Genomic DNA, 25615 nt, shown 5'->3' on the forward strand with positions numbered 1-25615 from the left:
TACTGCACGAGTGGGAAAGCACACTGGTGGCAGCAGCAGCAACATGCTGATGATGTTTACCTGCTGCAAGAGTGACGAGGAATGTGAGAAGGAGACATGCAGCTGGTTCATGTACGGCTGCATGAGAAAAACTATCAGGCAGAAAAGATTTATTGTATTTCAAAATGCAAAACTTTCCTTCCAGGCTGGTCTGACAGGTTGGTAGGCACCAAATCAGGAACCAGTAAGAGGGATTAGTGGACGTGTGTTTGACTGACCTGGCATAATGGCTGATAAACACCTAAGTAGGATTTGGGACATATTAGGCCTGAGCATGATCGCCTTCCCTCGCTGACCTGTGCTTGAACTCCATTTAAAAGTCCTCAGCTCCTTTTTAAAAAGGACTCTTGCAGGCAGAGTTTGGGGCCAACCTGCTATGTTATGGTGAGCTGCTCCAAATCATGGGTGGGACAAAAACTGGAGGCTAGTGCAGCTGACAGAAGCTGAGAGCAGTAACCCATCCCTGTTCATGCACAGCACTGGAGTTTCTTCTCTCTTTGACATGACTGCACATGCCCCAAGACCCTACAATCTGTGAAAGAAACCAAAAGAATCACACAGCCTGCAGTGAACAAGCACCCGGTGACCCCGGGGTGTGTAAAACTCCCTTTGACAGGAAGAAACCTTCAACAGAATCAAGCTCAGGGAGGCGTGAGGATAAAGAGCAGAGAGCATATAATAGTGCACTACCTGGTGACTAGCTATGGTTATGGTTATAATACTATGAGCACATTAGCAGAGCAAAGATGCAGGATGAGCATTAATGTTTTATCGCCTCAATAAAACTGTGAGGCAGAGACAAATGCAGTCATACTGCAGGGAAAAGATGCTGACGATGGGCCAAACTTCACTCGAGAGCACGTCCGTGATCGTCCATCCACAGCAGGTTAATCATATAATATACCATACAAATCCTAAACTGAGGCGTCATCCACACATTCAAATCTTAGTTGCATCAGAGTCTTTCTTTTCTGGACCATTTAAATATTTGGTGTCTGTTCAAACTGTGGGCTCATGAGCTTAGAGGTACAATGCACATTAACAAAGAGGCCTGCAATAATCAAAGATTATTTGTAGGAGCTTGTTTCTATTAAATAAAAAGACACAAAACATTTCAGCACCTCCAATTGATGGAGTAGGAGTTTGGACCCACACGGTGGCAGCAGTGTAAAGGACAGAGTTTACTTTGGTATCCTGACGGAAAGCTGCTGATGGATTTATCACACGGTCAAACTGATTTGATTTAATCTTCAAACTGATGGACAGTGTCAGAGCTAAATGCACTGAGTGATCTGGAACAAACATACAGTACAAAGCTCTGACATGCAGCAGTCACATTGCAAACTAGCTCAGGGTGCCAAAGGAAACTCATTAATTGGCAGGTTGAACCGTTTTTTGTAACATTTGTTTCTTGCAGCACAAAGTTTCTGTGGCAGTGAGCAACGAGCCACTTGAGGGAATTTTGTGTTATTTCCAACTCGCTGACCAGACTTTATTTATCATTTAAACCCTAAGTACACCTTTAAAACTGTGAATAATTGAATGATGAACTCAAAAAGATAAGAACATGAGAATCAGAACCAACAACTGCACGTGTTAAACTGTGGCCTCCTGAATCCTCCAGGATTCATTCAAACTTTATTTTACTCCAAAATGAAGTCGTGTGTTTTTAATGCTTTTCTAAAAGTCCTTTAATTTTTTATTTTTCTTGAATCGATGGTTGACAGTTCAGCATGGTAACATTATCCTCTCAAACATTCAGAGCTTAAATAAATGAACTGGCTCTTACACGGCAGGTTTTTACACTCAAAGCTCTCTACACAACATCTCTTATTCACCCATTCATACAAACACTTTTTTCTACACAAATCTAACATTCACACTCATTCATCAGAGAGCAGCTGATCTGCAAACTGTAGACCAGAGCAGCAGGGACCAAACCTCCAACCTTCGATCTCCTGAACTACAGCCACCCCCAAGTGTGGCCGAACACTCAGCGCTCCCTGGTATGGGATGTTCTCGTGAAACACTGGCCTCCTACACTGTGTGCACACTTTGGGTGGTTCAAAATGAGTGTTCTTCGTCATCTATAAACGATGAAGAAACTTTTATTGGTTTATTGTCTGTGTCAGGACTTTGGTTTATCTTCCTTTTACCTTCAGCTCATTAGTGGCTCAGTGCAAAATGTGGCTACCAGGATATAGAAGCGCATAGGTGTTTGAAACTTTGCTGCCATTTTTAGACATGATGTTTGACAACCTTGTGCTCCAACTCACATGTTGTAGAAGAAACTTCATGACTGTTCTCTGATTTTTCCTCTTAATAAGTCCATTACACTTATTTTCCTTCTCTTTTAAATTTCTGTGGAAGAGAGCCAGAGATTAATAACAAGTGTGATTGAGTGCAGAGAGGTCTATTAGCACATAGTGAGTGAAGAAGAAACACCCAGTGCATCATGGGAATCCCCGGCAGCCTACGTCTATTGCAGCATAACTAAGGGAGGATTCAGCGTCACCTGGTCCAGCCCTAACTATATGCTTTAGCAAAAAGGAAAGTTTGAAGCCTAATCTTGAAAGTAGAGATAGTGTCTGTCTCCTGAATCCAAACTGGAAGCTGGTTCCACAGAAGAGGGGCCTGAAAACTGAAGGCTCTGCCTCCCATTCTACTTTTAAATACTCTAGGAACAACAAGTAGGCCTGCAGAGCGAGAGCGAAGTGCTCTAATAGGGTGATATGGTACTACAAGGTCATTAAGATAAGATGGGGCCTGATTATTTAAGACCTTGTATGTGAGGAGCAGGATTTTGAATTCTGGATTTAACAGGAAGCCAAAACAGGAGAAATCTGCTCTCTCTTTCTAGTCCCTGTCAGGACTCTTGCTGCAGCATTTTGGATCAGCTGAAGGCTTTTCAGGGAGTTTTTAGGACATCTGATAATAATGAATCACAGTCGTCCAGCCTGGAAGTAATAAATGCATGAACTAGTTTGTTAGTCATATCATTAGTGACGGACTAAATGTGTGTGTTTAATACTGGAACAACATTCAAAAAGTGAGGGCCGGCTTGACTGCAGTGAAACAGACTCTGTGCCTGTTTCTATAACCCGACAGTATCTGTTTGAGGCCACAGGAGGGTTTGTCTTGGCACAGATTGTTATTAAATCTGATATCATGACGATCACTTTGAGCATTCATTATGTCTTCCTGCACAAAATAGCCACACTAACTGAATATTATAAATCCTGTCTTGGAGAAAAACCACAAGAAAAACCCCCAAAGTGGTGCAGCATTCTGCCAGCACTACACCTCTGGTTGTGTTATAGGCACACAAAGTTTTTCTTTGTAACATTACTATTTGAATACTGTGTAAATGTTTTGAACCACCTTGATTTCTTTAAATGGTATGATCTTTCTTCAGCAAGTCGATGAACTAGCTTTGATGGCAAGCTTTCCTTTAGCTTCAGAGGATGAGAGAAGAAGAGGCAGCTGTGCAGCAAAGACAGAAAAACTCCAGCTTTGTGTCTTTTTCATTGTAGCTGAAGTCCGGGACAAACTGCTCCTTTTCACCTCAATAAGAAACGCGTAATATTTTCTCTGAATACGAGACGATTCCATTTTTTCCTGAATCCTTTATCATCTGTAACTGAAAATAGTTGTGGGTGATTACTATACCTTTCTAATGTGACGTTGTTGTCCCTGCCTCTCTCTCTCCCTCCCGCTCTGTTCCTGTGCTACTGACTGTAACTACCCCCCTCCCCCTCTTTAAAACCTCAGAGGACTTTGAGCTCCATTTCTCTGAGTGTGTCTATGTGCACACCCAGGAACTTGAAGCTGGACACTCTTCCCACGCACTTCCTGTTGCTGCAGCTCAGACTTCCTCCTTCCTCCTCCTGAAGTCGAGTGTGGCTTTGTTCTCAAGTTATCATTGAAAAAGCACCGATGGCCAAAAAAAGAAAATTAAACTTTGAAAGGCCGCTGAAATCCTGGAGACATGTTGCTCAAGACCACTTATAAAGTTACTACGAAGGGTTGGCTGCAGCACAGCAGGCAGCGCAGCTCTCCTACTAACCAGAAGGTTGGTGGTTCGACCCCTGCTCCAGTCTACATGCCAAATACACTTGAGCTGTGTGTGGAGAGAGAAAGCACCTATGCAGAAAACTCATGGGAAAGGTGTTTGGAGTGCTCAGGTAGAAACTGCACCACCACAATGAAAGTCTCGCCTTCATTATTAGATGTAAACTCTACCGTGGTGGAGCACAGAGGTAAACTGTCCATGTGTGGGGACAACACTCGCAGCGATGCAAACGTCTGCATGAGAGCTCTCATTTTAAACCGTAGTCCCTATGACAAGAACAACGAAATGAAATACAGCGTTTTCTTTTTTCCAGGATTTATTTAACATGTGCAGTATTCACAAACATCCAACTGTAATTCGTAGGATGACGGTTCCATAACACACGGGCTGGAGACGAATAGCTGGGCCAAACCTGCAGTCTGAATTGATAAGACTAAGCTAAGAAGTGCATTGAATGTATCATATAAATAAGTGGCCACAGTGAATTAGTGCTTTCAGAGGAATACATTTATGTGGTTCAGGTAACTTAAAAGGAAGAAACCATCTTTCTGTGCTGCAGACTGCCGATGCTTCCCTGCACAAAGGATTCAGGCTGAAGCTCCTCCTGAGCCACTTCCAGCTACACTCGGGAACTTTGATACTTCTTGGAAAAAAAGACTTTTAGCAGATTTTTTCCCTTAACGGTTGCTGTGGCAACCTACGGCGCCTGTGTGGTACCCAAACCCACAGCATTTGCGTAAGCAGACAGCAGATTCACTACCTGCCTAGTTTCCAGTGTGAGTCTGGCTTCAATAAGCCAGTCCTCCACCACTCTCCTGGCCTCTCCTCTCAGCTGGTTCACCAGTTTAGCTGCTAGCTCCAGGTCCCCGTGCTCTAAGCAGTAGCTAGCATATGACAGAAGCTTGAATGGATCTAAATCCTCAGAGCTCAGCTGGCTGGGCGGAGCTTCCTGACTCTTCTCAAACAGCAGTGCAGCTTGAAGGTAGGACAAGAAATACTGATACAAGGAGTTACGAGATTCATCGATGAGAGCGACGCGGCGGGCCAGCGATCGCAAGGAGTTGAAACGGGCACGGAGAGAGGCCTCGCTGTACACGCCTCGCTGCAGGGATTTCTCTGGAAGAGCCGACGCCAGCGCCAAGGCAAAGTCGTTGTCTCGGCAGCTGTCGCGAACAGCCTGAGCGGCGTTCTCCAGAGGCACAGTGGGCACGTCGGCTTCAGCAGTCTTTAGGGAGTAACTGAGAGCCTCCACAGAGAGCCACAGCTGGTGGGCCTTACGAGCCTCGTCCTCTGCTACCACGTGGCCTGTGTTCAAAAGACAAAGAGATTTACATGACCGAGTGGAAAAGAACGTGTCTGTGTGCACGTGGACATCCAGTCCCTTTGCACACCAGAACCTGACTTTTAATATCACAGGAAAAAAATGATCCAACTATTCCAACATTCATCTACACACATCATCATTCCTACATGTGGTACTCCTCTGCAGCACTCCAGATAACAACCTACCCGACTAATCACTCAGTGCTATTTCTTTGCTTTTTTGGATGCGTGTATCTCTTACTGTCTATAGCTTCTTCCACCCCCTTCAGCCTCGCGTAGGCTGTGTTCATGTCCAAAGTGAAGTTGTCGAGCTGTTCCTGGGTCAGCTGACGGTAGCGAGTCTCCTGTTCCAGCATCTTACTGCTCAGTACCTGAACACAACCAAAGCATAGCTCTGAAGGGCTGAAGGATGAAAAGCACACAGCGTGCAACTCGCAGGAACAGAGTACGCTGCTGCAGCCTGACTCGTCTCAGGTGTCTTGGCCACGCCCCCTTTACAGGATATTAGTGGAAAAAAGCTTAAGATATGGCAGAACACAAGCTGTCAGCTTCCCGTATACAGCAGCATGTTTATTTTATCCTACGCTATATCACAGACCTCCAACAAAGCAAAGGCCATCAGAGTAAACACAAAACAGTTTAACACGTTTACTGAAGACAGAAGGTTTGAAAATAAAGAAATGATCCAGAGCAGCATCTTTGCTGCAGATGTCAGTAAGCTGTGGTCATGGTAGTGTTGCAGCATGAAGGAAGTGACCCTTCTTGTAAGTGCCAAGTCCTTTCAAATGCACTTAATGTTTCTAACAGCTCAACAATTATCAGCTGAGCTCAAGGTACAAGAGAAAAGATCAGTTTACTCAGATATGAAGAACGATGCGAGAAACAGGACGTGAGGAGAAACAAAGAGGGTTTTCAACCAAATACATTCATTACAATTCAAATGTGAGGTGAAGCAGAGTTTGGATTCTTTGTATTAATAATAGTTTATGGCAACAATGACACAAAGAGCTGTTTTACTTTGAGACAGTTCAAACATCTTCTTGACTGTTTTTACTTTTAGCATTTTGTGCCACTGTTAACATCTATTAGCAAACTTTCTGTAGGATGTTTGTCAGACAGACAGTGCAAGCTGGTTTTATGGATTAAGTAACTTAACCAAGCAGACCACGTTTTATTCAGTATATATTTTGTGTTTACTCTGGTTGCTTAGACGCTCCAAACCTGGCAACTCAGAGCCACTAGTGTCCTGTAAGTACTCATTTCTGATGTGTAAGCAGACTCTGGGGTAGAGAGATCACCTGCTCAGCCTCAGCTTTCAGCTCGTGCTCCTGGACTTTGAGCACATCTTGGACGTGGTCTGTGTGAGCTGCTGCCTGCCGCCGCAGCTGAGTCCTCATCTCTGCCTCCATCACTTCTCTTAACTCAGCCAGCTGCGTACACACAGAGGAAATCGTAACACGTTTTAGATACGCTCACGTTAACTGAAAAACCAGAACAATCTAAAGATGTTTTTTCCTGCACCTTCCTCTCCTGGTCCAGCCGGGCATCTTCTTTGACATGTTGCAGGGCAGTGTTGACAGCGTTGTCCAGAGCTTTCTGGTCCTCGAGTTTCTGTTGCTCCAACGCTGCATCAATGTGGATCTTCTCTCTGATCTTCTGCTCAGCCAGCTCTCGGTTCAACTGGTCAATGCGACGATGTGCATGGGCGATCAGAGCGTTGAGGTCGTCTGTGGACAGTTTACCAGCTAACACACAAAAACAAGTTATCATTGAAAACGTACTTCCTGATCAGCACATAGTTTTGAATGTATGAAAGTAACTAAGAGTTACGGTGACATGCAAGAACGTGAGGTTTTGACTGTAAATGCACATTTCAAAAACCCCGTGGATGTTCAGACGGTGGACTTAGAGCCACCAAACGTTAGCTAACAAAAGACGCACAGAGCTTAAACAACATATTAGATTGTGATCCGATTCTATTTGACGTGCCTGTCACGAATGATACAGGTTATACTGATGTTATTAGTACTGAAACACTAATCATGTGTTGCTGTAGCCACAGACACTGAACGTCGCTCTAGAACCTCAACATCAGTATGGAAACCTAAATATTGCTCCTCAGAGGGGAAACGTTGTCACATTCTTTCACTGTACTGTCATCCATGTCAGCAACACAATGAGTGTCCTAATGCATGCTTAATAATCTGGGAAAGTAAATCCCAGACAGCTGATTCTGTTCTTCAGGACATGCCTCGCTCTGTTTATTATGGTACCAGCTGGGAGAAGGTGAAGGCGGCGGCATGAAAGACAGCTTCAGCCACACAAACAACCACATAATAACATGAACTGAGGCTACAGATCACGACTAATAACACTGCGCTGATGTTAGAGACCTGGCTTTATTCATCCATCCCAGACACCAGCTATGGCTGGCAGGCTACACGTAACATCTCTGTGGTTAGAGGCCTGAGGCTGCACGTGCACGTCGACCATCTGGGAGTCGAGCAGGTGCTTAAAGGTACATCTGTCACCGTCTTACAATGCTGTGACTGCAGCCCTTCCACCAACTCTGTGAATCGTACTCATGGCCATTCATCACTACACATGACAGTTTCCATATTAACACTCATGAAACTGACCTCAGGCCCATCGTTAGTCCGATTAGCGACCGATGAAAACACAATGTCCAGCTGAACAAATCGAATCAAACTTTGTGTGTGTAAAGACACGTGTTTGAGTGTGTATGCGTGCTCTTACTGAGCCCTTTCCAGTTGGCCTGGATCTCTGGAGTGAGACTGCTGACTTCCCTTTGAAACTGTCGTTTGGCTTCGTTAACCAGTTCACTGTACTGGGAGACGATCTTAGCCTCTGACTCTGCAGACTGAACCTTTAGTTGGTAACATTTGTTAGCAGAAGAACAGAGAGGTGTGAATAGAAAAGGACGAGTTAATAATCATGACAGTGGTGAAGATAACACAGCCAACACTTTAACTGCACATAGTGCTGGTCACTAGAGTTTAATAGGTCATACCACACACATGCTCACAGGGTGTGGGCAAAATGATAATCATATTTCTGATGACAGAGAAAAGGAAACATTATATCGACAGTCACAGCTTGCAGGCAGCAACATTTGTAAGGAAATGAGGAAAATCAAAGGCATTTTGTATCCTTGTTTTAAAATGAGTGTGTATCTACTGAAACAAGGCGCTGCCAGCAGTGCAAAGTAGTGATACAGTATTATATCCAGTCATATCTCAGCATAGAAGGAGCCTACGTAGCGCTCCCATCACATGGACTGGAGCTGCAAATATAGCTGCTGCTGCTGGGTTGAGTCACCTCCTCACAAGTTTTCTTGCCTATTTTACAAAGTACTGTGCTTTGATGCTAAGGTAGCTCTTATGTTTGGTACTGGCCAACAGAGGCTAACGTGCTGCTGTCACTTTCATTCAGTTTACAGCTGAGAGGTGCAAATGTGAACTTGAGCCTCAGAAAGGAAGCAAACAGGTCACTTTAATCTCCTGTAGTCGTCCACAATGCACCAAAAAAGAAAACAAACTTTACCTTCATGACCATTTTGTCCAAGTCCACAACCATGTTATGGAGATTCTCCTCTGCTGCTAAAACCAGCGGGCGAACAGAGGATATCTTCAGCCCTTTGGACTCGTCAATCACTGACCTGAGACTGTCCAAGGACTCGCTGCAAGGAAAGAGATGTGCTGATAAGGAAGACTGCCAAAATAATTGAGTTAGGCAGAGATGTACACGGCACGCTGCACTCATCACAGCCCTGAAAGCTGAGTGATTATTACATCTTTCAGATTAACCTTGTGCCACACTGGTCATCAGAATTAAAGAAACACTTTTACTCCAAGCAGGAGAAATCACAATTTAAAGAAAGAACATTTATGATTTTCAAGCTAAGTGGAAAAGAAAGAATTCTTCTTCACACACATTCAAGTTTGTAATAAGTATGTTTGTGTGTGTGTGTGTGTTTGTGTTACTTGGCTTTCGACAGAGCGGCTCTGGCATCGTTCAAAGCCGTGGTTCTATCAGCAAGAGCAGCTTCCAGGTCCTTCCACTGGTTTGACTTCTCCTCAGGAAGAACCTAAGTTTAAGAAGAACTTCGATAAATCTACTGCAAAACAGCGACGCTTCCCATTCAGTGAGCCGTGGCTTAAACATTACTAATACAGCGCTGTGGTGGGTGGACCACACAGGCCACAGCAAGCAATGTATCTGATTAAAAACAAGAGTACGCAGGTCTTCAGTGACAGCGCTGCTGTGAGACGATGCAGACGAGCCCAGTCCAGTGGTCTGCAGGACATGTGGGCTTGAGGCAAAGATGGAGTCCTGCCTCATTCATCAGCCTCGATGGAGCGTTTGCAGGTGTGAGCTGGGGATGTCAAATAGATACATAGAAACATTCATGTGGAATTGAAACATATGGATACTTATTCGCAACAGTATCCATCAGACAGGCAGGCGGACAGCAGCTCCACCCTCACCATCAGCTGTAGTAGCAACACTGAACATTTACTGCCATCAGATTCTGTTTAGCAGTTATTAGAAATGTTTCCCTGACCAGCGCACATGTTACCATTAGTCATTTAATGTAAGGTAATACTATTACTTTGTTACTCTATTGAAGTAGGTATGTGTACTTTACTTGAGTATTTAATTTTTACTTATACTCCCTACATTTTGAAATAAATATCTGTGCTCTTTAGATTTACCAACAGACTCATCTATAGTTTATACTCCGAGGTTAGCGGACAGGAGGCGTGCAGGTATCTGTGCTACAGAAAAGGAAGCATGAAGTGTGCAAGTGGTCCCTGCATTAGTGGTTAGATCTGTCCCGACAAGAGTTACACAGAAACCAAACAGACTAAACCAGAGCTGTGAAACACTAAAGAGCTGTGCCCAGAGATTCTACTGTACTCTACTGAAAACAATCTGAACTGAACATCACAGGCTTCCTTCAGCCACACCAGCACACCGTCACTCTCCCTCCAGCCTGCGGCCTTTGGCTCAGATTCAGTCCATCACAGACGGTCCATTTACAAAAGTACTGGACGCTCCCCCTCAGCCCCCAGCAGACTGACCTACTGTATGAAAACCCCGGGGAACTTCCTTCTCGAGTTAACTCATTCACCACAGAACACTGGACTAAGTTCAAGGACTCAAACTCGTCCCAGGTTTTTAGTAGATGGACCGACAGTATCCAACGTCGCCTTCAAGCTGAGGGGTAAAAAAGGCCCTAAAGGGCACGGTGGCCTGTTTTGGTTTTCCAAAAGTACAATCACTGATTTGTACTTCATGTTACATTTGGAGTACCAGCTGAGCACAGTCCCCATTTGCTGGGGGTATTAAAACATAAAAGTTGGCACATGCCTTCCTTATGAAGTGCTTGCTGTTTACCTCTGCTTCCATAGCCTCCTTCAGTTTGTCTGTGTGCTGCATGATAGCCTGCAGGGCTGCTTCTTGCGCTCCTATGGCCTGCAGAGTAGCTTTGGCCGAGCTCGCCAGTGAGTCTTCAAGACTGGCTGATACCGCTGCAAAGCAATCACACAGGAAGACATTTACTGTCTATAAAATGACACGTCATTATTCAAGTGGTCAGTATGCAACGACGTCACTCTTTGTGTGTGTGTGTGTGTGTGTGTGTGTGTGTGTCATCCTACATGCTGAAATATCCTGTTCCTCCTGCTCTTGTTGAGCAAGTCTAGCAGCCACTTCTTCTACTGGACGCTCTTTCATTGGTTCTGTGGGTGCAGGATGGACCGCTGTCGCCTCCTTGTGTTCATGGCACTCATTGCACTCTTCGAGAGAAAACACAAACACAGACCTAAAACAACCCCAGTAATCCTCGAGACTGCTGGACTTTCAGCCATGAAAGAACATGAAGTGCTATTATTGTATGCTCACAACACGAATGAAGTTTTTGCAAAACCTTTGCAAATGTAGATGCCTCAGTGACACTGCATGTTAAAAACATTTCAACTTTGGTGCAGATTTGCTTCTTGCTTCATATTCTGTCTCCGGCATTAAATGAAAACTACCGTAACTACTTACTCAACCTGAGCTATTGCACAAGTTAACTAGTCTCCATCCATGTTTCACACAACATGGAGAACTCATGGAGACCAGCAGGTTTGATGCACAATCAAACCTTCTTGCTGTGAGGTGCAAATGCTAATCACTACCATCATCCTGACCAACATAATAATCATATGTGCTGCATTTTAAAATGACTATTATTTTGTTTGTTTCAACGTTATGAATTTAATCGTGAACGTCTACAGATCCACAACAGAAAGCGTCCTCTATTGTGGAAGCTTGTAAGCTGTAAACAGAATTGGTCCTAGCACTGAACCCTGTGGAACTCCATAACTAACCTCAGTGTGTGAAGAGGACTCTCCATTTACATGCACAAACTGGAGTCTATTAGATAGATATGATACAAACCACTGCAGTGCAGTACCTGTAATACCTACAGCATGTTCTAATCGCTCTAATAGGATATTATGGTCAACAGTATCGAACGCTGCACTGAGGTCTAGCAGGACAAGCACAGAGATGAGTCCACTGTCAGAGGCCATAAGAAGATCATTTGTAACCTTCACTAAAGCTGTTTCTGTGCTGTGATGAGCTCTGAAACCTGACTGAAACTCTTCAAATAAACCTCTGCAGATGATCTGTTAGCTGTTTGACAACTACTCTTTCAAGGATGTTTGATATAAAGGAAGGTTGGAGATTGGCCTATAATTAGCTAAGACTGCTGGGTCTAGAGATGCTTTTTGAGTAAAGGTTTAACTACAGCCAGCTTGAAGGCCTGTGGTACATAGCTGATCATTAGAGATAGGTTGATCATATTTAAGATCGAAGCATTAATTAATGGCAGGACTTCTTTGAGCAGTTTTGTAGGAATGGGGTCTAAAAGACACGTTGATGGTTTGGAGGAAGTAATTATTGAAGTTACCTCAGAAAGTGTTTGAGAATTATACCACGGAGTCAGGTACTTCTGATTAGAGACCTTAGTTTTCACAGGAGCTACAGTATCCAGAGTCGTACGCAGTGAGGAGGTGAAATTATTAACAAGATGATCGACCTCTGGAGCAGCGTTCAGATAGCTGCTCTGTGTTGGTACAGGGCACTGAAGATGATAACAGTGGGTGGATTATATTCTTAAACGTAGTTGCTGCACTTTCAGAAAGACGTCTACTGTGATGAAGTTACAGGTTACATGTATTACGAGAGTCGTTATTACTAAAGGAAGCCGACTAACTGAACATCTGAGCAGGAAAGTGCAGGAGAGAACGGTCGGTCGACTGCAGACTCTGCATAAAGCACGTAAAGATAACATATCAATATTTAATTCAATTGGCTAAAACACTGCTGTGCTTGTAACAGGAACAGGAAGTGGTACTCTACTGCACAGAGCGCCAACACCAAGTCAGAGCTCCACCCAAAGGAGAGGATTTAATCGTATATACCATGTGCCCACTGTGGATTTGTCTGTGGTTTAGATACTGGCTCTTCTAAGCTGCCGCCCAGAATTTTGCTTTGTGCTGCATAATGACAATAAAGAAGGACAGCAGAGCGTGCAGTGGTTAGCACTGTAGCCTCACAGCAAGGTCCTGTTTCAGTGATGATACCTTTGACTGCTGGTGCCTCTGTGTCACATGGAGCAGGGACTGATGGGACCTCACCGATGGCTGAGATGATATGAGTCGCCTCTGCTGAGGCCTCTAAATGGGACACAAATACAGAAGGCAAGAGCCGCTCAGGAGCTTCCATGTGTGTCACCACGCGCAAAGCCACTCATACACATAGTAAAGACCATCCATCTACTGGTTTCATCATCACTTCAGCTTCAGCTACAGTGAGGTAGTATTTATGGCAGCATAATGGCTTTAAAGCTATCAAAGATACAATGGCTGCTACAAACTAAGAAGCCTAATAGCAGTGCAAAATGAAATTTCACACGGGAGCAGAGCAACAACAGGAGAGTATAGGAGAAGACAGCTTACCCTGAGAGGCTTCTGCTGGGGCTAAACAACAGAGCGCACATTTACAAACATCTCAAAGAAGAACGGGTGGAGCTAGCAGCTAACAGAGCACACCGCCCCCCCCCAGAGTGGAGAGTTTGCATCAGCAGATATTAAACGTTGGCTTGTCCCAGAGACATTTACAAGTGAGGCTGATTTGAATGAACTTGAATTAAAATAATATTAACTTCATAATGTAAATAATGATATTACGGCACTGTCGAGATGGCTGATGATCAGGCTGACTCTGGTGAACACTTTCATGAAACAACTGCATCCTTTGAACACCATCACAGTGGATTTTAAATCAAACTGAAAATCCTTCCAAGTCCATCGCTGCCTTTAATGTAGAATCCACGGACGTCACAAAACGCCACCTTTGGTTTTGCAACTGAAAGCGTGCTCTACAAGAGTCAGGTGACCAACTTTATACTATCACAGATTCCTGGTGCCATTTCAATCAGCAGTTACAATGTCAGCAAAAATAGTGACCTCGTACAGCACATTCCTTTACATGCATTATGAGGTGTCGCTAGATTTTCTTGCACGCTCAGTCGTCCAGGTAAAGAAATGTGGACGCAGCATCTTCAGCGTGTTAAAGTGGGTAAAATGCTCTCCCACTACGTTTTGACAGTCTACCTCTTCCAGGGTGTTCTTGAATTTGCTAAATGTTGCACAGGGTGTCCCCTAACCAAGGAAGGACTTTTGCGATTACCCACTTTAATCCCTCTGTCCTACAGGCTTCTCAGTGTCGCTGAGGTCGCAAGTGCATTTCTTCTTTTAAAGAATTTACCAGATTACTGACTCGGCCTCTCCTACGGTTGTTGCCAGCTCTCTCATACATCTGTTGGGTTTTCAGCGTAACGCTGGCCTCACTCACTGTACCAACATCACTTTGGAGCGCTTACTGCAAATTCCAGAAAAACAAACCAAACACAAGTCCAACTTTATCTGTTTCATTTGTAATGGAGTCCTTACAAACTTTGTCTCTGAAAGTGGTTTATTAGATATACAAGTGTCTATAATGTATAACTCAATAATCCAATACTAGTGTTAGAATCCTTGAAATGAAGCTGCGCTGGAATCACATCTTGGCTGAGTTCAAACCCACTGTGGTGGTGTACAAACACAACAGCCCCTTACTGTCACTGCACAGATGCAATGAAACTGTGGGCGCTCCACCCGACTACTGTGAACGAACTATAACAAAACGGAAACAGAAATAAAGCTGATAGAATCAGAGCACATGATAAAAGGCAGATGGCAACATGAAGCCATGAGTTATAATGACACTTACCCTCTAGGCTCTGTGCAGGCTGACTGGGGGCGGGGCTGGAGTCTTTGACCGGACCCTCGGCTCCCTCCTTCTTCGCTTGTTTTTCTATCATAGAGGGCGGCTGGGCCAACTCCACCTTAACAGCAACCATTTAAATCGAAGCATACGTTATTACAGTGTGGTTCTAAAAACGTGGTTATTCTTTCTATACAAATATTTAGATTGTATTGTGTGGAAGTTTATTAGCTGATATCACCAATTCTGAGTCGAATTTTAACAGACACACACTGGAAAGGTGGAGGTATGGGGGTGGAGGTATGGGGGTGGAGGTATGGGGGTGGAGGTATGGGGCTTCAATGCAGTCTGATCATTTGAAAAGCCATTGTAACGTACAGTGAATCCTCCTTAAACCATCAGAGACCAGACACTCACACATGGAGAGCCAGTAAAAGAAAAAATGCTCGACTTCAATTCTTCTGAACTGACGGTGAAACACAAACAAACTTTGTGTCCTGTAACTATGACTAGGATGAGCTGAGCACCGTACCCGTTTCTTTATGGGGAGGCCAGGATCTTGGGCAGCGGGTCCCAAAGCCAAACCCAGCAGCCAGTCTGAGTACGGGACGTTCTTCTCAACCGCTGCTCTGAACTTATGGTCCCATTTGGCGTAGAGTACGGTCCCTCCAATGCCACCACTTACTGTCAGCAAGCCGGCAACAACCACTTTGGAAGCACTACTGAAATGAAAAAGGACAAGCAGACATGAATGAATGGACAGTCTCGCTAACAGCCTTTGCACTCTGTGTGTATCCTAGTTCAGCCGACTTGCATATAGTGATCTCAGGAGGAAAGCGATGCTGTAGAAGCGGCACGCTCTTCACTACGATAGCACTGAAGATCTTCTCTTGAGGATGAGAGATCCGTGTTTTGAAACGACAGGGAGCAGTCGCATGTAAACATGGAGCCAGAGCGCAGCGGCCAGCGGGACACAGATTTTGGTGGCAGGCACAGCACATGTCGCATCCATGTGAGAGGCCCTTAAGAAGACAGCTGAAGCCCATGTGCTAGTCCTAAACAATTCATTAGTGTACTGTGTGTGTTGGTGTGTGAATGGGCTCATTGAGTCAGCATGGAGAAGATCTTGGAGAACGCACGGCTGCCGTGAACACTCAGAACAAGAGCTCTGAGTGAAAAACTGGATTACATCTGGAGGGGCTCGCTCGAACAACACCTTTGAGCGCAAATTGGATCACATCTTGGGGAAGTGCACTGCGGTCGGAGGTCTCAGAACCTGCTCTTTGCGCAAAAAGAACGACAACATCACGAACGTAAGTTTGATAACATCGTAGAAAGCTCGCAGCTCTCCAACGGGAGATTGAGAGACCAGTGTTGGACTGTAGAACTGCTTTGAAATTCATATGAGCTGTTCGCACTAAAGTAAAAAGCACCATCACTTCATGCGGAGACCCTCTCAGCGCCAGCTGCAGCCTCAAGGCTGGAGCTGAACAACACACCCTGATAACGACTGTGTTTAGACTGTTCCCCCCATTCCATGCAAGGCCACCTGGGTTGGCTGGATGCGCTGCCTACGCCGGCTCTCTCTTACCCTTTACCCGCCCCTGTTGCTTGTCTTGTGTTTCTATGGTGTATTGATAGTCATGTGCTTTTTGTGCTGAGGTGTTTTTTCTGTTATCAAACTGTTCTCCCACTAGGAGCTCAGTCTGAGTGGAGTTTTTTTTCTCCTCCTCTCACCTCATGTTATGTATTTTCGTTGTTTTTTCCTATCAGCCGACCTTTCTGACGTGTCTCCCCAATGTGATGTTTGTGTAAAGTTGGTCAGAAGGTTCCTTTGTAAGTGCGCATGCGCCATTAGCGTGCTGCCTGCTGTAACCCTAATTTCCTTCGGGATTAATAAAGTATTCTGATTACCTGCTCTCTCCTGCTGTGTAGTGCCGACACTGCTGTAGACTGGTAAGAGGGATTCTCCTGTAGTTCTTCTGGAAAGTGGTGAGGAAAGCGTGGCAGTGAAAAGAAATCCATGTCACACAGATCCAGAACGGGCACACATTCACAGCAAGCACAGAGCAACAAATTTCAGTGCAAGCAACAGACTACACAATGTTTTCCTTATCGTCATATAAAAAATTGGGGAATTAGGTGCAGAGATGCTGTTCATAAGGTAAAAACAGACTTTGTGCAATTCTAACAAGCCTGAAAATCAGTACTTTGTCTGAACACCTTTACTCTTCAAAACAGCCTGAGCACTCTGAGCCATGCTTTCTTGTAATTACATTAAATAGCCTTCAGAAACAGAGGTTTCATTCTGTCAGGACGGTGCCACACTGCTTGGATGGACACGGGTTAGTTTCAGGACAGCTTCATCAATTGAATTTTTCAGAGGGAAGGTGGCAGTCAAGAAACCACTGATTTAGAGGAGAAACAGACAGGGGTGGGTGTGCCAACATAAACAAGGACTGGACTGAAAGAGCGCAGAGCGCAGTCCCAGGAACAGCTAAGATACTGCGCAGAGCAGCCGAGCTGGAAGGGTAGACCGCCCGCAGAGGCGCAGTGCTATACCGACAGGTCGATCACAACCAGCTAATCAGCATTTGATGATTTCAATTTTACATTTCATGATATTCACGTCACACACGAGCTTGCCCATTAACTGTAGCGTAAGTAATATATGGATTCTAGTAATAAGTAAGTAATAAGTTTAGCACAGTTTTTCACTTGCTGTTAAATCATAAAAATAATTAATTTGTCGTCATTAAATCTAAACAACAATAAGCAAAACTGTTGATTTACCATTTAAAACAGATCAGCAAATGAAGTACAAAGCATGATTTCTGAGCAGTAAACTGCATTCTTATTTTGTAAATACAGATTCAGGTACATGGCGAACACATCCAAGCTGAGTCCGGCAGAGACGAACATGTTTCCGTGTCCGGTGGAAAGAAGAGCCGAGGTGCAACAGTGTGATGCTGTAGCCCAGGGATGTCGAACTTATTCCGGCCCACTTTAACAGGTGAGAGCCACCTTTCTGTCACTGTACAGAAGTCTGGCTGCACACTTAATCCCAGAAACAGAACATAAAGTTTTCGAGAACGCACATCATGCGTTAGTATTTGTGGATTTTACGAAGACAACCTGCAGCGTTTGTTCTGATTCATTATAAATACCACGTCTACGTGCAAACGCGTTTAAAGGCTAGTGCCGCTAGTAGCATAAAATACTGCTCCGGTTAGCTGGTATCAAACCTGTGGCCGATAAAAGGTCAAACAGACAAGTTTTGGTTTTTGCCATGATGACCTCTCCGCTCAAACTTAGCCAAACTCGTTAGCTTGGTTATGCTTAAAACGCCATTATCCATCTGTCACCGGAAGAAACCCGGCTAACGTTAGCATGCTGCGCTGTTCTGACAGCGTCCACAACCAATTGCATGGCATCAAATACAGCGCTCGACAGCACCGAAGAGTTAACAGCCCGAACTAGTAAATTCACTGTGGCACCTTGAAGCAGGCTCTGGGTCACTGAATGACAACACGCTAACGTTAGCCCGCGGCTGCGGAGCAGGCAGCAGGCTTACCCGGGCGGTAGCATTAGCCCCTCTCAGACACGCTCTCAGCATGGTCTTCTCCTGCTTTGGTTTCTGAGTTCGTAAATAAATTGACCTGCACAGAAACAGATAATTTCTTTGCTGCTCTTCTTCGTCTTCTCGCGCACTCTTCTTCTCCTCAGTACTTTGCGTGGATTAAACGTTTGCGTGCACAACAGCGCCCCCTTATGTTGTTCCCGTCATTCTTCCATCTTTTTTGATGTCCCACACATAGATTTATAAGAGCACACAAATCAGTTTGTCCACCTTCGTCCAAGCCTCGATCCTTATTTCCCCAGCGCTCCTAAACTAAGCTAAACAGATTCTCACCAGTGCCGGGCAGTTCTGGTTATCTATACTCTCTAGCATACAACACTGGTTATGTGTGAGCTCGTACAGTATTCCAGTTCAACACACATTTTCCACTAATTACTACATCAGCTGTGTGAAGTGTGTCAGAGAAACTGGTTTCAAAGTCACTATTTAAATCTGTGGCATGCTGTCCAATGATGGACCAAGTTTTCAACAGTTTTTAGCCAAAAAAAAAATTCACAAAAAAAGAAGAAACATTGATTTTTCTTGTTTTATTTATTTGTTTGTTTTTTTATTTCAAGTTCTATTAAAGATACAGCAGTAAGAAACAATTACATTTGTATTAAAACAAAAAGCCACAGCCCAATATTTCTCAAGGATAACTCAAAACAACATCATTGCCTCCGTTTCTATTAAGACGACGACTCCGAGTTCAGACAGTTTCTATGCATCTGGAATCTTCTCAGGTAGAATATGAGAGACGTAAGCTCGCATTTGCACAAAACTAGATGCACACTCCAACAGGCCTCTCACTGGTACAGCAAGTGGGGTTTTTTTTGAATACCAAATTCTGAACCATGCGTCGTTAAAAATGTAAAATCTTGTCATAAAATACTCGGAACAGATAAACTACAACAAATGGCCCAAACGATGGATGGAGAAACATATGGTGAAAACAAAACTCAATATTAATAATAATCAGTGACTACCAGCCAAAGACACAGAGTGTGTCCACACAGACTCTTAGCTGGCAGCTGCAGCAGTTTTTTCTGAGTGGACTGTGTGAAGTCGATGTGGGGGGAGGACTGAACCATTCAATAACAAGCTATGCAATATTAGGCTCTGCCGTCCTTTGTACTTTGACCGGAGTACCGCAGTCTTCATCCTGAACAACACAACACAAACAATATCATTTAATACAGTGTTTGTAAGGGTGGCTTTTTCATCTGTGGATTAAACTTTGCACAACAAGTAAGGAGACCTGTGTTTGCTCCCATTGGACAGCCTGCTTGTTTCACCTTAAATGGGCCACATTTGCCAGAATAAACCAGAATAAACAGCAGAGTTGAGCAAAGAGAAAGCTGAGCAAACACGCTTCCTTTCTTTTTGTGCCAAGTTTACAAGCAATCCCACCATCATCATCATCATCTTTATTTTCTTAAAAACTGATGATCGTCTAAACAATGGACCAGATAAATATTTAAACCAAGGTTCCAGAAAGATTCAGTCAAAACCTCTGAATCAAACGCTACGATTGTCAGTCGTCAGCACGTGTGGGCCTCGACATTTCAGCAGCACCTCAGTGACTTCCACTCACCTCCACTGACAGGCTGTGTATCGGCAGCGAGGTCTGGGTGTTCTGGGAGTCAGTAATGGTTGGGAAATCTAGTTCAATGTCCATTACATCATCAAGGTTGAGCTCCTCACTGGTGGGAGAAGGAGAAATATACACATCATACATGAGGACGGCCAGCAGCTGACTGACGACGTGCAGAATGTGTACGAGTGTCTTACACGACATCGAGGGTCTTGTCCTGGCCTTCCTCTGCAGGGGGGTCCCAGGCGTGTAGTTTGACCTTCCACAGTTTGATCTGCTGGTCCCAGGAGCGACGACTGTACTTCCTGAACTTATTGGGAGTTTTTGGATGAACGCCTGGCTGACGCATGTGTCTGAAAAGAAGAAACACGAGGGTTAATGCTGACCAGTGTATTACACACACCAGCAGCGGGCAGGCTTTACACTGGATGCGCCACAGCACGCGTCTCTGTCGACCTACTTAGGAACTTCTTTGATGTAGCGGTCGTAGGCCAGCGTGTTCTTGCCATAGTTGATCTGTTTCTGTCGTCGTAGCAACACAGCTTCATCGGTTTCCATGTTATCTCCCTCTCTGGAGTCACAGCTGCAGCACACAGACACATTTAGTCCCGTGCACACAATACAAAAAGACACAACTCTAACATTCAACGCGACAAGAGCCCGACTTCCTTCATAATGATTTTACTCGTAAATGATTGTAAACACAAAGTTTCCAAAAAATTAAAAAGTTACTGTCGTGTTAAACAAGCCTGTGTTACCGTTTAATGAACAAAACTCGGAGTTTTTACATTAGTAACGAGCTCAAAGCCGTGACATGGCAGTTAAAGCGATGTTTGACACGTCGTGTTTCAGCCTCGCTGTCACAAGGACAGAAACCCTCATCGTCTCATAGCAGATATGATATTTATCGCATCATATTCTGATGCTGAGCACTTTACTTTTTGTTACCACATAACTGAGCTCCATTAGTGCAATCTGTTTTACCGTACTCGCTGCTTTGTTCGGTGATACTGCATTGATTTTATTTCATGTTTCCATCATTTTTGGGATGAATACATTTTGTCTTGCCTTATTTAATGGTAAAACTACATTGCACACTTGTATAGCTGCAGGTGGACATGTGGTTTGAGAAGCGAGTGTTCCATCAGTTCGTGAATATTCTGAGTTTAAAGGTCTGTGAGAGAATGAGATACCTTCCAGACGAGCCAGACGAGGCCCTTCTCTCCCTCTGGGTGAATTCTGCCCCCAGTATCCTCCTCCTGTAACTGAACACAGTGCAAACAGTGAGTCTGCAATCCAAAACAGGAAGAGAGTATCTGCTTTCATGTGCTTAAAAGACACCTGAAATGATGCAGAAACTGTTTAATTACCGCTGCATGTCTCTGTGCACATCCCTCCTCATCTCATCGTCCTCCACCTGGCTGCCCCAGTCAGCCTGCCGACCACAGCGGGACACTGAGCCTGTGCTCTCTGGTGTAGTGAAGCTAGGAGGACAATACCACAGGTTACACACACACAGGGATGTTACTGCTACAGTTCCAGCAGATGTCGTGGCCACATGTTGGTAATGGAGTCAGTAACCTGATTTTTAGAGTGGTTCATTAGCAGAGACTGGCTTGCTTCACTCAGTTATAGTGTAGTTAGATTTTTTTAAACACTACCATTCAAACTAAAATCATTCTAATAATTGTTTTTCTTTTTCTTCTCGAGCCTACACTGGAGTTTGGATGTGAACTACACAGACCAATGAAATTCTCACACTGCACGGTCTACATTTAACAAAGCACCTTTGAGCAGGGCCATTGAAGCTGTGGGTTTTTGGTCCAGTCTGAAACATTTCCCCAACAAACGCCAAAAACCCACAAAGCTTCAGCCGCCTCGTGGCTTTTCAGTTACAAGTCCGCTGCCTTACATGTTTATCACTTTCCACATTAACTGATCTTACTCTCACCTAGTATGTCTGCGATCAGGGTGTTTGTAGCTGGAGTCGGTGTGTCCGTTCCTTCCTCTATCGATATCATCTGCCTCGCTGTTGCTCCGCAGGCTCCCATTGATCCCCCTCTTCCTGCAGTGGGACCACCGAGATGGGCCAAAGCTACACAAGAAGACACAAAACACGTGCAGATTTAAACATGCTAATTCATTCTTGTTTTGATATTAGATTTCTGCAAACACGTCTCAAAAACATTCTCTTCTGTGTCAAATTAGAAAAAATAAATCACGGCTGTTAAAAATGCAAAAGCAGCAAATACATGCATGGACTGCAAACACACGGTGGGACGCACGGTCCCACGCAGGAAAGCACTCATGATCGTTTCACGTCTCCGTATTCAAAAATGGCAAAGCTGCACTAACTGTTTCAAAATCCGGGAATTTCTTTTAAACCTTCTTAGACAGATTAAAGTCTAGAGAAGCTGAACTTTCTTCAATAATAAATGGTTAGTTGAGTACAGTGGGTAAAACTGGAGCCATACACTTCCTTTAATAGACTATTTCTCCCGCCAACTTCTTCCGATTGTGCGGACCATCATCCATCTGTGACTCTTGTTTTTCCTGGAGGGCACTTAGGATTCTAATATCAGACGTTACAACTACAGCTGTTAACCACCTGTCACGGTTCATCCACTCACTTGTGTGTTACACTTAGCATTCACAGTCCACAATGTACTCGAGCTTTAGCTTTAGCAGCTGTCTGTATTTAACGCCTTACCGTCACCTTTTTACCCGCACTGTTAGCTAGCGTCACTGTCAGGTCCACTGTTCACGACAGACCTGCTACAGACTGCTAGCTTCTACGAGCTTAAAGAAAATAAGGTAACCATAGATACTAGCAAGAACACAGCGTGTACTAGAGTCACGCGGGTCCATCAGGTACAACAAATGTTTTTTAGCCTTCAAAATGTCCAGATCATCTTTGCAGACAAAGGTTAAGCTAATCTGACGCAGTGGCTTCCATTTAACGAACACAGACAAAGGTTTAGCCGCTAATGACAGACTGAGGCGGGAATGTAAACAGACCTTTTTTCGTGCTCGATGTTGTGATCCTCACGTCGCCGCTCTTTGGTCCAGTCAGACATGTTCTCGGTTAAAAAACAAGACTGCGTAGCAGGAGACTTCTTTGTGCTCAGCTGGGAACTTACAGCACCTACAGTCTGAAGATACGCGCCAACTCTGAAAGACGCGCGACCTCAAACGAGCCAATTGGTCACGTGGCCGGAAGTAGGAACGGAGGAAGACCACAGCTGTCGAATATGTGCTGGGCTGAAAGAGTGTGCTCACGCTGTGTCTATGGCGTTATTTTTGTGCAAATAACGCCATGTGTATCCCCCTCTGGCAATAGTCGTGCGGTTTTCTTGTGGCCTCTGGTATACACAGCTTCTCTGAGCTGGCTCCAGGATGTTTAACTGCGGATGTGCTCGATCGACGAGTGGCCAGAGAAGGGGCGGGTCTAAGGTGCTGCGCTCCGCCTTCTTCTTCTTCTTCTTCTTTATATGGTTGGCAAACAGCAAAATGACGCATTACAGCCACCAACTGGTGTGGAGTGTGGACCGAAAAGACGAGAAAAAAAATCAAATCCTCCTGAACAAATGGGTCTGCCTTAAGAACCAAAACACAGCCTGATAACTTTCACTTATAGAGTTCGTGCGAAATAAATCAAGCAAGTCCAACTTCACTCTCATATCGTCCAGCTTTTTGATCAGTTGTCTCCTTTCAGCATCATACTTAATGCAATAAAACGTGTTCTGTTGTTTCCTGTTCCCTACTGCAGTCACACTCCCCTGTACAGTGTTTTCCTATTAAAAACAATGTGCTATTTTATTTATTTATTTATTTTTAGAAAGAGGGGCAATACATATTAATGAACATTTTAACAAATGTAAATATGCCAGATTACAGCCTTGGGCTAATTTCCATCTGCAGACCCTCTGGCAGGTTGGTGTTAAACACAAGTTAGTAAAAAGATACAGAGACACTATTTACAGGTCATGTGACAAGGACAAAAACAGTGATCACATTATACTAGAACAAACAATGACGAGGAGAGTGGACACAGAGGACAGTATAGATAACAATAACGGAAACACATCAATTATATTGCACAAACCCCAGTATTGCACATGCCCTGACTGTCCTGATACTGCACTGACCCATTACACTAACAGTTGTTTCCCTTTTTGTAATACACTAACTCTTTTTCACATCCAATATAAAACATGATTATTAAACATAATCACATGTTTGTGTGTCCCTCAGCCGCCCTTTTAGGTGACTCTTAAAGATGGGTAGACTTGTACTTCCCTCACTGACAGTGGAAGACTATTCCAGAAGCTCACTCCCTGATATGACAGAGCATCTGTGAAAAGGTGCTCCGTCTAAATGTCACTTCACAATCACCTCTAACAGCGGCTCGAGTCAGAGTCGAGACCCGGCAACACTGCTAGACTTTTGTTTAACAAAATCACTGATTGGTGGAGGCACCAGACCATGTATAACTTTGTATAATAGACAGGCAGATTTAAATGATTTGAAATTAGTAAAATTTAAAAACTTGGATTTTTCTAAAATTTGACAATGGTGATATGAAAAAGGGGTTTTCATCTAATATTTTCAATGCTCTCTTGTAGCACACTTCAATTGGCCCAATAGCAGCAAAGCTCGTATAGCACCAGCTTGTAATACAGTATTCAATATGAGCCGGTATCATAGAGTGCAGGAATGTAATCGCTGCTGTGTCTGTTAATGATGTGCAGATATGTCTGAAGTTCTGTATATTAACATTTACAGTTTTCACTACTTTTTTAACGTGTTTTTAAAGGATAATTTAGAGTCTAGTAGCACTCCCAAACACTTAAATTCCTCAACATTAATTAGTTCTTGTGCACCCAAGCAGACTTTTACTGCAGCCACAGTTGTTTTAGGTTTACTGAAAAACATTGATACGGTCTTTTTAACATTAAGGCACAGGCATGAGTCATTCAGCCATTTTTGTAAATCATGTAATGCCAGTGAAAGCTGATGGGCTGCATCATCAGCAGTTCTGGCTTGTGTAAAAATTACCGTATCATCAGCATGCATATTCAAACCAGTGTGTCCGAATCTAAGTCGAGATATAACCATGTCGGAATGTGCCATTTATAAGAAGCACGTGGCAGCAGTTTAGTCCACAGAGATATCATGTTCATATGGTGGAAGAGTTCGTAATGCTGTAGAGAGACTGCATCACAATAGTTTCCCCCCATAGCCCATAAAAATAATTACATCTTACTGTCTTATATTTAAGTGCTGTGATCCGGTGGAACTCCATTCTGCTGATATCATTCCGGTAAAAGCTTTCCTAGTTGTGACATTAGACAAATTTAATTAGATGTGCATTCACCAGAATCTCAGGAAGCTGTGACTTTACATTTTGTGACTTAGAACAATAAGGTCCTGCAGTCCCTGATTCTGATTATTAGATTTGGAGCAGAAGGTGTCAGGTGTTATATTACCAGTGTCATTTAATAGGTGCATCATATACCAGATTCTGTTCTCCTGCCAGTTTATTTAGCAATAAATCTTTATTCCTAAATACCACATATCTACTGTTCCACAGTGGTGGATTATGAGGGCTGAAGTTGCTTGTAGA

The 25615-nt window shown here is 44.0% G+C and overlaps 3 protein-coding genes across 6 annotated transcripts in view; 1 reads left to right on the forward strand and 2 right to left on the reverse strand.

Moving 5' to 3' along the window:
* Positions 1–4409: 4409 nt before the first annotated feature.
* On the reverse strand, positions 4410–18523 carry immt (inner membrane protein, mitochondrial (mitofilin)). 4 transcript variants are annotated; one of them, XM_082554383.1, is made up of 15 exons: positions 18351–18523; positions 16691–16758; positions 15309–15495; positions 14783–14897; positions 13468–13488; positions 13093–13185; positions 11119–11256; positions 10856–10989; positions 9439–9542; positions 8999–9134; positions 8192–8321; positions 6956–7179; positions 6733–6864; positions 5676–5805; positions 4410–5416 (listed from the first exon to the last, which is right to left on the reverse strand). In XM_082554383.1, the coding sequence occupies exons 1-15, from the start codon at positions 18390–18392 to the stop codon at positions 4809–4811; spliced, it is 2262 nt and encodes a 753-aa protein (XP_082410509.1). In that variant the 5' UTR covers positions 18393–18523; the 3' UTR covers positions 4410–4808. The 4 variants fall into 4 exon arrangements, with proteins under 4 accessions (XP_082410509.1, XP_082410508.1, XP_082410510.1 ...); XM_082554382.1 differs by having other exon boundaries at positions 15309–15498; positions 18351–18521; XM_082554384.1 differs by lacking the exon at positions 13468–13488 and having other exon boundaries at positions 15309–15498; positions 18351–18520.
* ccdc142 (coiled-coil domain containing 142) overlaps positions 17540–25615 on the forward strand; it is a 32082-nt gene continuing 24006 nt past the window's right edge. Inside the window, exon 1 of the mRNA XM_082554344.1 lies at positions 17540–17789. The gene's annotated coding sequence lies outside the window, so the exon portion shown is untranslated. The remainder of the gene's footprint in view (positions 17790–25615) is intronic.
* slbp (stem-loop histone mRNA binding protein) lies at positions 18928–23455 on the reverse strand. The gene is made up of 8 exons (XM_082550616.1): positions 23008–23455; positions 21941–22084; positions 21360–21473; positions 21183–21254; positions 20450–20572; positions 20187–20342; positions 19990–20098; positions 18928–19557 (listed from the first exon to the last, which is right to left on the reverse strand). Exons 1-8 carry the CDS (start codon positions 23064–23066, stop codon positions 19498–19500), a joined length of 837 nt encoding a protein of 278 aa, XP_082406742.1. The 5' UTR covers positions 23067–23455; the 3' UTR covers positions 18928–19497.

The sequence above is a fragment of the Aulonocara stuartgranti genome, assembly GCF_965226115.1.
Source record: "Aulonocara stuartgranti genome assembly, chromosome: 2".
NCBI lineage: Eukaryota > Metazoa > Chordata > Actinopteri > Cichliformes > Cichlidae > Aulonocara > Aulonocara stuartgranti.